The sequence below is a fragment of the Asparagus officinalis genome, chromosome 3, assembly GCF_001876935.1.
Source record: "Asparagus officinalis chromosome 3, Aspof.V1, whole genome shotgun sequence".
In the NCBI taxonomy this organism is placed as follows: Eukaryota; Viridiplantae; Streptophyta; class Magnoliopsida; order Asparagales; family Asparagaceae; genus Asparagus; species Asparagus officinalis.
In genome coordinates, this window is record NC_033796.1 from 44,721,665 (window position 1) to 44,736,662 (window position 14,998).

At 39.2% G+C, this 14,998-nt stretch overlaps 2 protein-coding genes across 9 annotated transcripts; one reads left to right on the plus strand and one right to left on the minus strand.

Moving 5' to 3' along the window:
* LOC109833981 (phospho-2-dehydro-3-deoxyheptonate aldolase 1, chloroplastic) lies at nt 2,857-8,477 on the plus strand. The gene is made up of 5 exons (XM_020401867.1): nt 2,857-2,990; nt 3,518-3,795; nt 5,917-6,193; nt 6,565-6,810; nt 8,002-8,477. Exons 1-5 carry the CDS (start codon nt 2,946-2,948, stop codon nt 8,128-8,130), a joined length of 975 nt encoding a protein of 324 aa, XP_020257456.1. The 5' UTR covers nt 2,857-2,945; the 3' UTR covers nt 8,131-8,477.
* LOC109833982 lies at nt 9,751-13,472 on the minus strand. 8 transcript variants are annotated; one of them, XR_002245408.1, is made up of 6 exons: nt 12,685-13,472; nt 11,675-12,510; nt 11,508-11,592; nt 11,254-11,395; nt 10,518-10,685; nt 9,751-10,394 (listed from the first exon to the last, which is right to left on the minus strand). XR_002245408.1 is itself a non-coding variant. In XM_020401869.1 (6 exons), the coding sequence occupies exons 1-5, from the start codon at nt 12,799-12,801 to the stop codon at nt 11,391-11,393; spliced, it is 501 nt and encodes a 166-aa protein (XP_020257458.1). In that variant the 5' UTR covers nt 12,802-13,472; the 3' UTR covers nt 9,751-10,191; nt 11,254-11,390. The 8 variants fall into 8 exon arrangements, 2 of the variants coding, with proteins under 2 accessions (XP_020257458.1, XP_020257457.1); XR_002245407.1 differs by having other exon boundaries at nt 11,675-12,520; XR_002245410.1 differs by having other exon boundaries at nt 11,675-11,940; nt 12,685-13,466.

The window sequence follows — 14,998 nt, forward strand, 5'->3', positions numbered from 1 at the left end:
GTGTTGCCTACTCTACAGAGTGGATATTGGATTCGGGTGCTACATACCACATTTGCCCTAGGAGGGATTGGTTCTCCAGCTTTCAGGAGTTGGAAAGAGGGGATTTCGTGCTCATGGGGAATGATCACAAATGCTCTATTGGTGGTATTGGTACTGTTCGGATCAGGATGAGTGACGGGGTGATTCGGGAGTTGGTTGGAGTGAGGTTCGTTCCTCAGTTGAAGAAGAACATCATTTCACTTGGAGCTTTGGAGGCAGCTGGCTATAGGGTGACCTTGGCGGATGCACGCTTGAAGGTTACATTTGGGTCCATGATTGTGATGAAGGGCGTCAGAAGAAGAAATTTGTATTATTTGCACGGAAGCACGGTGATTGATAGGGAAATGACGACTTCATCAGATTCGGCTAGACTGTGGCATTGTTTGGTGCTGGGGTATATGATTGGTAATACCGTGCATTGGTTGTTGAGGAGTGCTATGACCTGCAGATTGAAGTCCTGTGAGCACATTAGGATGAGCGAGACCGTGGTGGAGTTTGGCACTTCTATCCATCGAGCGAGGGGTCTTTTTGGAGGTGTTCAGTCAGGCATTTGGGGGCCTTCCAAGGAGGCATCATTGGGAGGTAATCGTATCTTGGTTTCCACAGTTGGTGATTGTTCTAGGCATTATTGGGTCGCGACCAGTTCCCGTTGGTGTAAAGTCCTAGAAGTCAACAACAATTGGAAGAAGTGTATTGGCAGAAAGGTAACTCATTGTTTCAGCTTTGGTAGGGGTCCTTTCTTGCGTTGGTGCCGAGCTCACGGCAATAGGAGACACTTCATTGGTGTGGAGACTTTGGGGCGACGAGATGAGATGACAGTTTCGATGGGTCGTTCCTTTCTGGAGGAGGATCGGCGTTTGATGTCGAGCATTGGCATTGGTGTGCGGGCTTCGACATATTTGGGTCATCTTATGCATAGGTCGCCGACTGCTGCTTTAGGAGTTATTAGATCTGGTGGAGCTGCTTCAGATTTTGGGTCGCGTCGGATATTTGGATACCCAGCATTTGGTCACATCGTGGATGTGAGATTGGATCCGATTGCGCGTTTGGGGTTCGGAGGCTCAGTTGATTATCGTTTGGGAGCTTCTGATTTTGTTCTGAGCAGGTATGTCACTTTTGACTCTCGGCAGGTGGAGAGTGTTGATCAGGTCATTTGGATATCGCAGCAGGTGGAGAGTGATGCTACTCCACGTTGGGTGGAGATTACTCCACATACTCCAGATCATACTGCGTCATTTGGGATTCCAGCTAAGGTGACACAGGTTGGAGATCATTTGGTTTTGGATGCAGATGATGGATTGGTTTTGGATTCAGTTGCAGCTGGTAGATATAGTTTGGATATGGCCATTGGTTTACCTCAGGTGGAGGTGTTTGATTTGTCTCAATTTGGGGTCATTGGGAATACTATCAGTTGCAGATCGTTTGGTGATATTGGAGAAGAGTTGCAGACTTTTCTATTTGATTGAGGGCCTTTGGAGGCCGTTTGGGTGAACTACGTGAAGGCTTGATTCCTTGGGCAAAGGATACGTAGGCAGTCATTTTGATGCAGCCGATTTGGTGAGCGACATCGACATTTGGGGTGAGTGTTCACACTCTCATTTGGGTCTCAGCATGTGAGGCATTTGTTTGGTTGGTGTCGGCTCAGTTTTGGGAAAACTTCGCCGAGGTGGAGAATTGTGGAGAAGAATTGGAAAAAGCAGATTTTTGGTCATAAGTCGACTCATGCACAGGCATAAGTCGACTTATGGTAAGTCGACTTATGTTGGTGCATGAGTCGACTTACGTTCTGCTCTGGATTGTTGGTTTTTTGCTCTGCCAAGTCGACTTATCAGGTCTGATAAGTCGACTTATGATCTCTTCTCCAGTTGCTGTTTTTCGCTCTGCCAAGTCGACTTATGCAGACTGATAAGTCGACTTATGACGGGTTTTTTGGAAAGTTCAGGTTCCTATTTGCAGTCTGTTTGGGTTTCTGTTTTGGTATAAATACCAATACGATTTGAGGGTTTTGTGAGGAGAGTTTTGGGGTTTTGGAGCACAGAAAAAGAGAGATCTTTCTGAGCTATTTGTTAGGGTTATTGGTTGAGAGATTGAGAGATTTGTTGGTGAGATTAGTTGGTTCGTTTGAGCGATTTGTAATCTCAATTTGTACTCTCCTTCTCTATTAGTGAAAACCCACCCCCTTCTTGCCCCGTGGACGTAGGCAATTTGCCGAACCACGTAAAACCTTGGTGTTTGTGTTTTGTTTGGTCTTTCTCTCGGCGTTCGTTGGTTTGGTTTCTCAAAGCATCAGTCACAACAAATTCATCATAAGCTACATACGCAAAATGTAGTTTACGAATGGCGGCGATGGCATGCGTTTGGCTGGTGACGCGGATCTGCGGGCATCCGCTGGGAAATTATATAGTACTTCATATCATAATAAGAGTAAAACTTTTCTTGTCTATATCCGGAAAATTGGAAAACCTCTGAAGAAGGGCGGGCGGAAAAAAAAGAAAAAAGAAAAGAGCGGTGCATCCCTCCTCCTCACCTACCCCGAGAATATCCCAACTATTCCCATTCCACCCCTATAAATTCCCTTCTCCCCTCCCCCGTCCCTCCCCAAAATCTCCCCGCAGCCAAAACAGGAGCCCCTCTCTCTCGAAAATATTCCCAAAATGGCCCTCACAGCCTCCACCCCTCTCTCCTCCAAGCCCTTCCTCTCCCCCAACCCCCTCCCCTCTTCCCAAAATGCACCTACCCACCTCCACCTCCTCTCCCCAAACCCTAGCCGATCCCTCTCCATCTCCGCCGTCCACGCCGCCGAGCCCGCCAAGAAACCCTTTTTGCTTCAGGGAGGAGATTGTGCTGAGAGCTTCAAGGAGTTTAATGCGAATAATATTAGGGATACTTTCAGGATTTTGCTGCAGATGGGGGCTGTTCTTATGTTTGGGGGTCAGATGCCTGTGATTAAGGTGAGCGAAACCCTAGATCTGATAGAAAGTTTTGATTTTTGTCCGTCATTAACTCATTTATTGTTGATTGCTTGTTAGTTACTGTTTAGATTCTGGAATTTCTTATGAAAATTTTCGTTTTCCCCCTTATTATAGAATGGTTAAATAACTTTATACTTTTTGAATATTTTATTTAATGATATTTCAGCCATTTATCAAATATTTTTCTTACAACATTATCACCAAACAATAGGGCCAATAATTTTGATAAAAATATTGTCATGCAAGCATTTCATAAACATATAGATATGTTTCTTCATCTAGAAAAACATATTTATATTTTCAAGATTGATGAGAGAAAATAGTTATTCTTTATTAGACGTTGGAAGTTAAAAAGGAAAAAAAACCGGAATTGCTACCCTTAATTAAATTATACAAAAGTTAACCTCGATTACTGAGTATTTTAGTTGGCATTTTCGCGGTGAAATGTAAATATATACTAGTTCTGATTTCTCTAATAACCATATTTTGCTAATTGATCTTACCAGGTAGGGAGGATGGCTGGTCAGTTTGCAAAGCCAAGGTCGGACTCATTCGAGGTGAAGGATGGGGTGAAGCTTCCAAGCTACAGAGGGGACAACATCAACGGCGATGCCTTTGATGAGAAGTCAAGGACTCCCGATCCTCAAAGGATGATTCGTGCCTACTGCCAGGCTGCTGCAACTCTCAATCTCCTCCGGGCCTTTGCAACGGGAGGTTATGCTGCCATGCAGAGAGTTACTCAGTGGAATCTCGATTTCACGGAGCACAGCGAGCAAGGGGACAGGTATATATCACTATCATACTATTGCTTTCATGTTGGTTGAATCTTTAGCTAGTTATGATTTATGATACTTAGGTAGGCAATGATGAACATAACAAACTTTGTGTTGATATAGTATCGTTTATGATAATTCAGAAGAAAAAAACAGGAAATAATATCACTAAACACCATATCAATATGGTAATTCGAAAAACAGGAAATAATAATTTTGTGTTGATATAGTATCCTTTATGGTAATTATGCCCTTTTGTTTCATATAAATGAAAAGGTTTATAACTTGGATTTAGGTGCTCAGTCTCCCCAATGGTGTTATTATCACAATTGTTGTCTATTTGTAGTTGTTGGACCTAACTTGAACTGATATTGACTTTATAGCAACTTCCAGACAATGGGAGGATCAGTTTGCATTTTTTGATTGTTCTGAGTGCGTCATTTTAATATTTCTGGATTTTCTTATTTTGACCCTTATTTTAGGGATGGATATCTTTGTCTCCTTGTATTTTCATAGTCATTGAAGGTCCTGTAGAAGTCATCTTCAAACATAATAGTCGGTAAAATTTATCCAGTCAGTAAATTTATCCAATCAGCCTTACAGATTCAGAAGAAAATATACTGTTAAAGATAGCTAGAACTTTTGTATGTACGAAATTTCCAACATAAATATACACATGGTGACAACTAAATTCATTTTTGCACATGATAATGACGGTAGATATTGTGCATATGAGTTCCAAACACCATGGTTTTAAATGTCGGCCGACATGTCGGACATGGTGGCCGACATTATGTCGGATCGGAGGCTAGATCGACATGGATATGGTCATTTCAAGTTGGATATCGTTTTCAAGGTCCATGTCAGACATGTTAGGGGGATATTGCGGACATATCGGCCGATTTTCAACCTTGAAAAATCGGTCACATTTTTTTGGAGTTGTCAAGTATTGGGGTTTGGGTTCAGTACTTAAAAACCAAACCCGATTAATTATTTTTTTAGCTTTTTGTTTCCATAGTAACCCGATAGCATATTATACATATTAGGGCAAAGAAAAAAAACGTTGCTCTCTTTTCCGCCGCGATTTCCTCTCGTTCGTATTCGTCTCTACAAATTGAAATTGCGAATTCATAAAAGCATAATGTAAACAATAAGTTTAAACCGTGGCTTGAAATCAATCCAAAGTAACACTTTATTTCAATCCAAAGTAATGTCAATTTTATGCGAGACATTGTACTTTATGTTAATCTTATGCTAGGCACTTTGAAAGTTCTAGTTGGACAATGTGTATTTTGTTTATTTGTTGGCATAATTTCCACTATTTCCCTTCAAGAAATGGAAAACGTGTGTTTTGATGATGAGTACTTAACTCAAGTAGGATAAGCTATAACAAGACAAATACATTCCATTTTGGTGACAAAAATTGAGTAGAAATCCATCCGATATGGAAACTGATATTTAGTACATATCCTCCGACATATCTCCGATTTCCGCTATCCTATATGAATTTTAGCTGTCCGACAAGAACTCGGCATCCGACATTTAAATCCTTGCCATACACGTGATAAGCAATTCGGTTCTTCCTCAAAGGTATAAAAGGAAACACATGGGCCCAAACATTTGCCGTCTGCACTATCTTAATCTTCAAGCTGGAAGCATAAAAACTATCCATCAAAAATGAAACAGAAGGCATATTCTATGACTAAAATAACAAGTACAAGTACTTTTTTACTCAGTTGCAAGCGCACACGTTCATGTTCTGTGCCCTGAAGCAACATTGCCCTAAATATATGTGGCTTTTAGAAATTTTGAACTAAGAGATAAGCTATAGAAGAAAAAGAAACACCTTGACTTTGTCATCTGACTAAAGTACAAAATGCTGAATTCCTGAATATATCTTCCCAGCTTCTGTTTGTCATGATTGATTGTTTTTGTTCAAAAGAGTTTCATTGGAAAACTGAAGGATTGAGAAGTTGTCAAGTAACAATTAAATAACCAAGTCCACGTTCAAGACTTTTACTTCAGGAACGAAGTGCTAATAAATCCCAACCTGACCATTTTTTGTGATCCAGCTAAACTATTGTTTATCAACCTTTAGCTCAGTCTGTGCTCTGTTTTTTTGGGCCAAACAGATACCGGGAGTTAGCAAATCGTGTTGATGAAGCACTAGGGTTCATGTCTGCAGCCGGGCTCACAGTTGATCACCCAATCATGACCACCACTGATTTTTGGACGTCCCATGAGTGTCTTCTCCTCCCATATGAGCAATCACTCACCCGAGAAGACTCTACCAGTGGCCTCTTCTATGACTGTTCAGCCCACATGCTCTGGGTTGGCGAGCGAACTCGGCAACTTGATGGAGCTCATGTCGAGTTCCTCCGAGGTGTCGCTAATCCTTTGGGCATCAAGGTATCATGATCATGCTTGAAAGATGGGTGTTTTAGATATTAGTCCGTCAAATCTTCAATAATTCCATATTAGTCCCTCAAAATTTTGAAATTGCTCATAAGTCCCTAAAATCCTACCGGGTCTTGCATACTGATCCCTTAATTATCAAAATATCCTTCAGCTTATCCAAAAACCCAAAACGCCTGTGTTCACAAAAACATAAGCTGAGGGTGTTTTAGTAATTTGGAAACCAGATAGTAAGACCCCTTGGAATTTGAGGGAATATTATGGAATTATTGAAGATTTGAGGGACTAATGTCTAAAAAGCCCTTGAAGGTCAGGGTTGTAACACATTCTGACTTTGGATATTAACAATAGATTGATGGGTGTAGGTAAGTGATAAGATGGACCCAAAGGAGCTGGTGAAGTTGATCGAGATTTTGAACCCACAGAACAAACCAGGAAGAATCACTATTATCACGAGGATGGGTGCGGAGAACATGAGAGTGAAATTGCCTCATTTGATCAGAGCAGTTAGAGGAGGCGGGCAGATTGTTACTTGGGTTAGTGATCCTATGCACGGGAACACCATCAAGGCTCCATGTGGTCTCAAGACTCGTCCATTTGATGCAATCCGGGTATGCTTAACATCCCTCTCCCTTTCTTATACTCGATTTCACACATCTGAGCATTACATTTTAGTATTATCTTCCACATATTGTGAGTTAAATTGACAATTCATGCTTCAACTTGGGTACAAGAGATTACAACAATTACTTACAATTTGCTTCTTGTTTTTGTGTTTCTCTTCTGTTCCCATGTTGTTAGTTTATGCATTAAGACATGAAGCTCTATCTTTGTCCGTAGCTCATCAATACTAAAATTAATAATTGTGATAAATTAAAATTCTATGATTGGTTTCTTGCAATGAACCTGAGTACTGTTAGGTGGGGCGCCCTTTGAATTTAAGAGTTCTCCATTTGAGACATTCTCATACCATGTTTAAAGAATGATAGAGGTTTCTGTATTTTTGTCTCTGATATCAAAATATTTGTTTAGCAAATCAGTTATATGACAATTACTTCACGCAGATTTTTTATATTTCAAAATCATTTAACTTTTATTCTTTAATATCCGCTCAAGCCATTGAAAATACTTACAATGACCCTGTTGTCATCTTTCTCACCAACCCTCATGGATTGGATTGGATCAAGTTGCTTTATTTTCTAATATAGTGGAAGATTACCTAACCCAGCTTACCAACCCACTTGCTAATAATTAGGTTGGCCATCACAATTTGGTGTAGGTTGCAACACTGTTTGGTCCACATATACCGGTGGTCCATGGACTCCATTTTCTGGTAAAACAAATGGATTCGTTGACAATGGTCCTCCACAATATAGAAAGAAAGTGCTTTCAGTCTTTTATTTGTTTGGTTTCTAGCCTAATTCCCTATTAGCCTGTACTAAATAGATATCTCGACTTGCATATGTAAATTACTAAAACACAGATTGTGCTGTATTAGGTCTTGTGAAAAAGGAAATTAGAGAGATAGGAAGTTTGAGATCAGGATACTACAGGGGGTATATCTGCAATTAACCTTTAAAAAATTTTGGGTCATAAGCGTAGTCATGGTACCTGTTCCCTCATGATTTCTACAAAGTATTTTTGTCAGTTTAAATAAAAAAATGAGTTGGAATTCACTTCCAAAACATTTGCTTTGAGTTCTTTGCATAAATTTAGATTTAGAGTTCACATTGTATTGAAGTAACCATTATGCAAATGTCCACCAACATACTGATGTAGAAAACCCCTCTGATGGCATACAGGCAGAAGTGAGGGCATTCTTCGATGTTCATGATCAAGAGGGCAGCCACCCTGGCGGTGTCCACCTGGAGATGACAGGGCAAAATGTGACTGAGTGTATCGGTGGGATCCTGCACTGTGACCTTCGATGATCTGAGCTCCCGCTACCACACTCACTGTGACCCAAGGCTGAACGCTTCACAGTCCCTTGAGCTCTCCTTCATCATCGCTGAGAGACTTCGTAGGAGGAGGATCGCCTCTGGTTTTCAGCTGCCACTTAACCCAACCTTCGGGTTTTAATTTCACTATTATTTGAATATATGGAGAGCTTGGGTTTTGGGGGAGTTTTTTTTATCTGTTAGTTGTTATAAGTGCGTACACGAGGTTCAGAACTTTATGTTTGAGAGAGATATATGTATGTTTTAGTGCGAGCACAGACGTATGCGTCCGGGCATCGGAAATATAATAAAATCAGCATTAGAGAATGTTTTAAGAGTTACTCCCCATTTGTTAAGAAATATTCTCCCTCTACACCTTGGTGTTTTTGGTGGTGGGATACATATTACATAGCCATCGTTGTGTAGGCCCTTTTTCCTTTGTGGGGTTGGTTGGCCTTCATTCTCAAGCATACCCACCTGCCTACGTCACCAACCAACTTCACCCCCTGCATTCTTCCCATTTTTGTTTCTTGAAAATTTCGGAATTATGTGATAGTTTTCATGACTGGAACTTATGAAAACCCATACAAACAATTTTGCATTTAAAGCATGAAAAACAATTTGCTACTCTTATCTTCATTGACGTAGTGCTAGTGAGATCCGTGTTATGTAGTGGATGACTTAGAATCCTGACTTGAATACGAAACATCATACTCATCCTGGATCCTGACCATTAACCTCAAACTTCATTTTAGAATGACCAAAGAGAATAATTATTTACATTAATTAGTTGCGCGCACCTTATTATGTCTAAAAGAGCTCCTCCCTCATTGATCGTCTGGGTGGGTTCGAAGTACCCATATGATTGTGAACATTACCCCTCATGATTCAACAATTTCGACCTCGGTATAATGCCAAATCATACATACTTGTGTATTTGTTTATAACTTAACTAGCAAATAACCCCCGCGTCACGCGGGGTAAAGACGACAATTCAAACTGTATTTGAACAATTGAGTAACAAATTTGTTCGAATTGATTAAATATCAATAATTATAAGCATTTGAAAGGAACTTTGATACTACACAAAATAAAATAACTACACAAATTCTCACATACCTCATATGTCACTGCTACAATCAATATTGTGGAACAATGAAGACTTGTTGATTGGTTACATTTAAAACCCAAACTTCTTCAGCTGATGGGAAGATGAGCCACTCCATTAGCTAGATAATCTCCAGATTGATTTGAACATCATAAAATGGATCCATCACAAATTCTGGTGTACTTGACCATAATTTTATTCTGATACAGCGTATAATCAATTTCTTGTAATTTCTCTATCATTTTGTTATCGTTTCTTCTCATTCTACAGTTGGGTACACTCAAAGCAATATTATCTTTCAATTGTAAACCGAATAGAGCATTGATAAAGCATACGTAGCGCCAAAGATTCATTGTGCAGTCATCTAAATAGAGACTTTAAGTTCAATTAAAAAAAATTCTTTGAGTAATTTATTTCCTTAAACTCACGACTTAAACCCAAAATATATTAGGAGCATAGTTTTTTACCAGAAAAATCTTAGTGCTTTGTAAAAACGAAAAGCAAAGTGAGACAAGAAGAAAAATCATTGGAAAACATTGAAGTTTTAACATAAGACAAACGCTCTATCTTTCAAAATATTTGAAGTATCTAGAACATCATATTTACATGCCAAAAGGTTAAGCAAGCAAGCATGGACTGTTTAACATGTAAATCTACTGAGAGCCTTCATCGGAGTCAGCTTCAAAAGCAAGCTCTTGTACTATTTCATCGCTCGCAGCAGAACCAACTCCTTCGCCAGATGATGCAAATGATCTAGTATTTTCGTGAAGTGCTTCACCCATATTTTGCACTGGGATAAATACCCTAGGAGATCAATCCATTGAGCTGACTGTATAGTGCCCTTTTAAGCTCGACTTGTGATTTGCATAATCATAATGAACCACAAACTTGAAAGTTTTTCCGATAGCTTTGGTGATAATGTTTTGGATCTTGAAGAGCCCATTCCCCTAGAAATGTAAAATTGATCTACTTCATTTCCATTTTATTCCTTTTTTTTGCGTGGTAAAAACTATATTATCGAAAAATACACTCTGCTTTATTTTGCTTTAGTTCCGGAGCAGGGACTTCGAGAATTTCTTCTACATCATGGTTAAAAGCTATCAAGTTCAGGCTACCCGTTTCATCTTTGACATCGGTCGTAATCTTGTACCTAACATGTCAATGAGTTGAGTAATTCATGTCTACGCTTGTTACTTAGAATGTAAAGCTACAAATTTACTAAAGAACATGGGGTTGTTTATATGTAATTGGTATGAGGCTGTAAAGAAGAGACCTCTGTGTTGTTTTCCCTTGACGATTGGCACAATTTGGGCTTGGGCAATCATAGCGGTCATTAAGTTCATACTTTCATGCCTTTCGGACAGATTGCACATGCACGATAAGTCATTGAGAACTCAGTATAAACACGCAATACAGTTGCTCAGATTATGTAGTACAAATCCTGATACATTTATTCACAGAGAGAGAGATTAATCGTACAGAGCTACCAATGTTTAATAAAGAAGTGTTTTCTATATTAGATGAGGGAGAAAATTAGACAGCGAAAGGGATACATGGAAATCATTTTATGAAAGATTTGATTAAGGAATCTTTTGAATAGTGCAAATACTATGTTGAATTGTAGGAAATAGAAAAGAAATGAGGTTGTGGATTGATAAGGAATTCCCATTTTTTTTTTATAGATTTGCAGTTAATCTCATAATTTTAGAAATGAAATAATATTCCAAATCATAAAATTTTTTTTGAAGGAAGATGGTTTTTTTCTTGCAACTGTTCTCTTTTTTCAAATCATTAGTCTATGATTTCTCCTCTTTTTTTCTTGTCTTATCATAATATATAGAGTGAATGAACATGCATATAATAGAACATGCAAATGACATAGTTCAACGAAATACATGCTACATTGTTGATCTTATTGCAGAAGGCTTGCAATATAGAGACAAGGTTTGTTGATTGCAGCTAAGATTCATTTATAAGGAGAGAAAAAAAATTGACATCAGAGTACGCACCTTGTCAAGAATGGGTGGGGAGATAGTAAGAGCACGAAGTTGGCTAATTGTGTGAATCACATCAGGAGCTTTACAATAAATTTCACTGAATGATGATATCTCGGCTTTACAAGCGCGAAGTTGGCCTGCTTTGTTCATCACTCTATTTTTGAATTTAATCAATGGGAACGACAGAGAAGAGATGAGAAAAAAGGAAAAGGTTTTATGAATAATCATCACTAACTACAAATATTTGAAAATACACAATAACTTACTCTTTGAGAAGCAATCTAGACTCAAGCATGTCCTCTGGATCAATGTTGAATCTTGAGAATGTGCTTGTCTACAGCCCTTGACGCTCTTTTTAGATTTTTTCCCAACTCAAGTCAGTCAAGAAATTTTTTATTGATGTACTAATTGGTAGGATATGCAGGGAACATACCGTGAAAATTGTTTGTTTTGAGGCCACTCGCAAGACGGACAAACTGTTTCTTAAATGGTAGACAAAACTCTTTAGTTCGTTTGTAATATTCTTCCTTCCAGGTAGCACACAAACTCTTGGAAATATAATTTCGTCTGTCATGAAGACCTGAGCATAGTAGATAAGCTTATTCTTTGTATGTCTTCTAGTAGAAGGGTGGACATCAATGGCAAATGTGAGGACATCAGCTATAATAAGACAGCCTTAGCAAGTTTGCAATCCTTTTTCTGTAACATTGATTTTCTTTGCATTTTGAAAATGAAGAACCACAGTTTAAAATGACCATTTGATCAGTTAGTGAGAAAATTGAACAATAAATAATGCTTCAGAAGATTAATTTATTATGCATGCACTGAAATTATTATACTTGTGGAGTATACATTATGCACTGCATAATTGTTGTGGATGAGAGTTTTCTTTCTAAGCATGAAAATTAGCATGATGAGTATATGAGATAAAGTCTGAGTTGTAAAGAAAACTAAAGAGAGAAATAGATAATAACCTTTGAGAACTTCAGCCTCTGTTGTAGGTTCTTTAGATGATTCGACTCCATTGGCATTTTCAGTTTGTTGAAGAGTGTCATGCTTTTCCATATATATAATAGTTCTAGTGGAATATTCGTGTCCGACATAATGGTAGAAGTTGTCCTCTAAGTAAAAATCAATTGGTGCTTATGATCAATAAGTTTGATATAGTAGTTTGAATCAACAACAGAAGCCCTTGAAACAACATATGCTAAACCCTCCTCAAGCATAGATTTCCACAGGTCAGCTAGCCCAACTGGTACAAATTTTTGTCTGCAACTACCTTGTTACGTGCTGGTTGTTGTTAGCTCTTTAAGAACACATGTGGACAAGAGTCCAAAAGAAATAGACACACAAGCCGCAAATTTTAAAGATATAATTGTACAAGAATGTGTAAGTTTTTATTGTGAAAAACATAATTTTAGAGTGTTGTGGTTTAGGAAAGACCTTTTCATCTTTAGCAATGAAGACCATCGATTGCATGCTTCCAGTACCATGAAGCTGACCATACCAAAACTTCAAGATTTGAAGGTTTACGTTATATTCCTTAGCCATGCTATCCATGTCATCAAAAGTATTGCTGCAAATACTCTCATTATCTTTAGCTAGTTGCCACTTTTTTATTTTTTGTGTAGTGGATGCTCTTTTTTTTTTCCTTTGGCATTGGATTATATTGCAGCCTTTTTTTAGCTTTGCCCTTGATATTTTTTATTGCTTCATGCTATGCCTTTCTCTTTGTTGGGCCTCCCTTATGAAGAAAACACACATGTAGATCGAGATCTTGCCTGAAGACGAGGGCCTGGACAGGTGAGGAGCTCGACTGATGGCGAGGTCAGCTCGCCTGATGGCAAGGTCTTGAGAGGATGCGAAGGCAAGGGGGCTCGCTTGATGGAACGCTCGAAGCTCGCCTGTTGGGAGCATCGAGCTCGCCTGTCGCGTGGTTGGAACCAGCTGAACCCAGCTGGAGATGAGCTCGTCCTAGGGTTTCCCTATAAAAGGGAAACCCTATTCTCGAATTTGGAGAGCTTGGAGCGGAGCTTGAGCAGAGGGAGAGAGCGAAGCTTGACGGCGGTGTTTTTGAGCTCTCGTTCCCAGAAATTAAAAAAGGGGAACTCTCTGTGATTTGTGAACCCCAGATTTGTCCTAGCCCTCATTAATGAAGGAGAGGAGGAGTTGTATTTAAAGAGGGGAATTTGAGTAATTAAGAGAGAGTTTGAGCAGTGATTTTAGATTAAACGCACTTGCTATTTGACTGAGAGATCTCAAGTTTGAGATCTTCTCTCTTATTTGTAATTTTTTATAATTAATAAGAAATTATTTGTGCCGCTCCCGTGGACATAGGCAAATTTGTCGAACCACGTAAAATTTGATGTCTTGCATTTGTGATACTTGTTTTTGGTTGTTGATTTGTGTTCCAACCTCGTTTTAATTTGTGTGCCTTCGATTCCGCTACGCACAACAAGTGGTATCAGAGCCCGGGTTTGGCTTGGGGTTCGCTTTGGAAAAGAAAGCTAGGGCTTAGATTCTCGTTTGACGAGATTGGATTGTCAAGATGATCAAAGCAAGTACATCAGGATCGTCTCTGTCGAAGGCAATACAAGGGTTGAGCATTAATAATACAAAACTTGATGTTAAAAAAATTTGATGGCAAGATAAACTTTAGTTTGTGGAGGTGTCAAGTGATGGATACATTAGATGTCCAAAATTTGGAGGAGACTCTTGAATTACAAGAGAGACCCGAGGATATGGAGGATAAGATTTGGAAGAAAATGAATAGTAGAGCATGCGGGGTTATTCGATCATGTTTGATGTTAGACTGATTTATGATGTGATGAATGAAACATGGCGAAGCGATTGTGGGAAACACTCAATGAGAAGTATTTGACGAAGAGCATTGAGAATCAGCTTCATTTGAAGAAAATGTTTTACCAATTCAAAATGAAGAGGGGAGTTTCTATTAGAGAACATGTCAATATTTTCACAAAATTTGCTATTAGATATGGCCAATATGGATACCATGGTAGAGGATAAAGATAAGGGGATGTTGTTGCTATGTTCATTGCTAGAGGTTGATTTTGGTACCTTTGTCCTTCCGATGATCAATGGTAGAACCACTGTCAGCTGTAAGGAGGTGACCTCAGCATTGGTGAACTATGAGTTGAGGAAGAGTGATAGTGAACACTCTGAGAAGGCATCGGGAGATACATTGGCATTAAGAGGCCGTAGTCCAAACCGTCGTCCGTTTAACCGCTTAAAGTCAAAACATAGAGGTGGTCATAAGAGTGTTGGTAGGAATTAATGTGTTTTTTTACAAAGAGGATAGACATTGGAAGAATGAATGCCCAAAGTTGAGAGATAGGGCCAGGAAGAATAAGGGGAAATCCATGCATGCTTCAGAGGTGAATATTGCCAAAGCTAGTGGCCACAATTCAAATTCAGATTCTTCAGGCTACTCATGCCCAGCATTACCGTCAGTTTGTTATACCGACTCTTTAGGCTACTCATGCCCAACATTACCTTCATATCTGACAACACCTCGCCCTCTGATTTCAGATCCCTGTAAATGAAGACTCTAGGCTTGTATTTATAGGCTTCGGTTGTAGTGTTTTTCGATAAGAACTAAAGATTTGACGTTATGCGCAGTTAACAACCGCTTAACCATGTTCAGAGATAGTATCAAAGTAGTTAGGAGGCTCTGAAATGATCAAATCCCGCGAAAACACGTTTTTGGCTCAAAACTGTGCGAGCCACCATTTGGTGG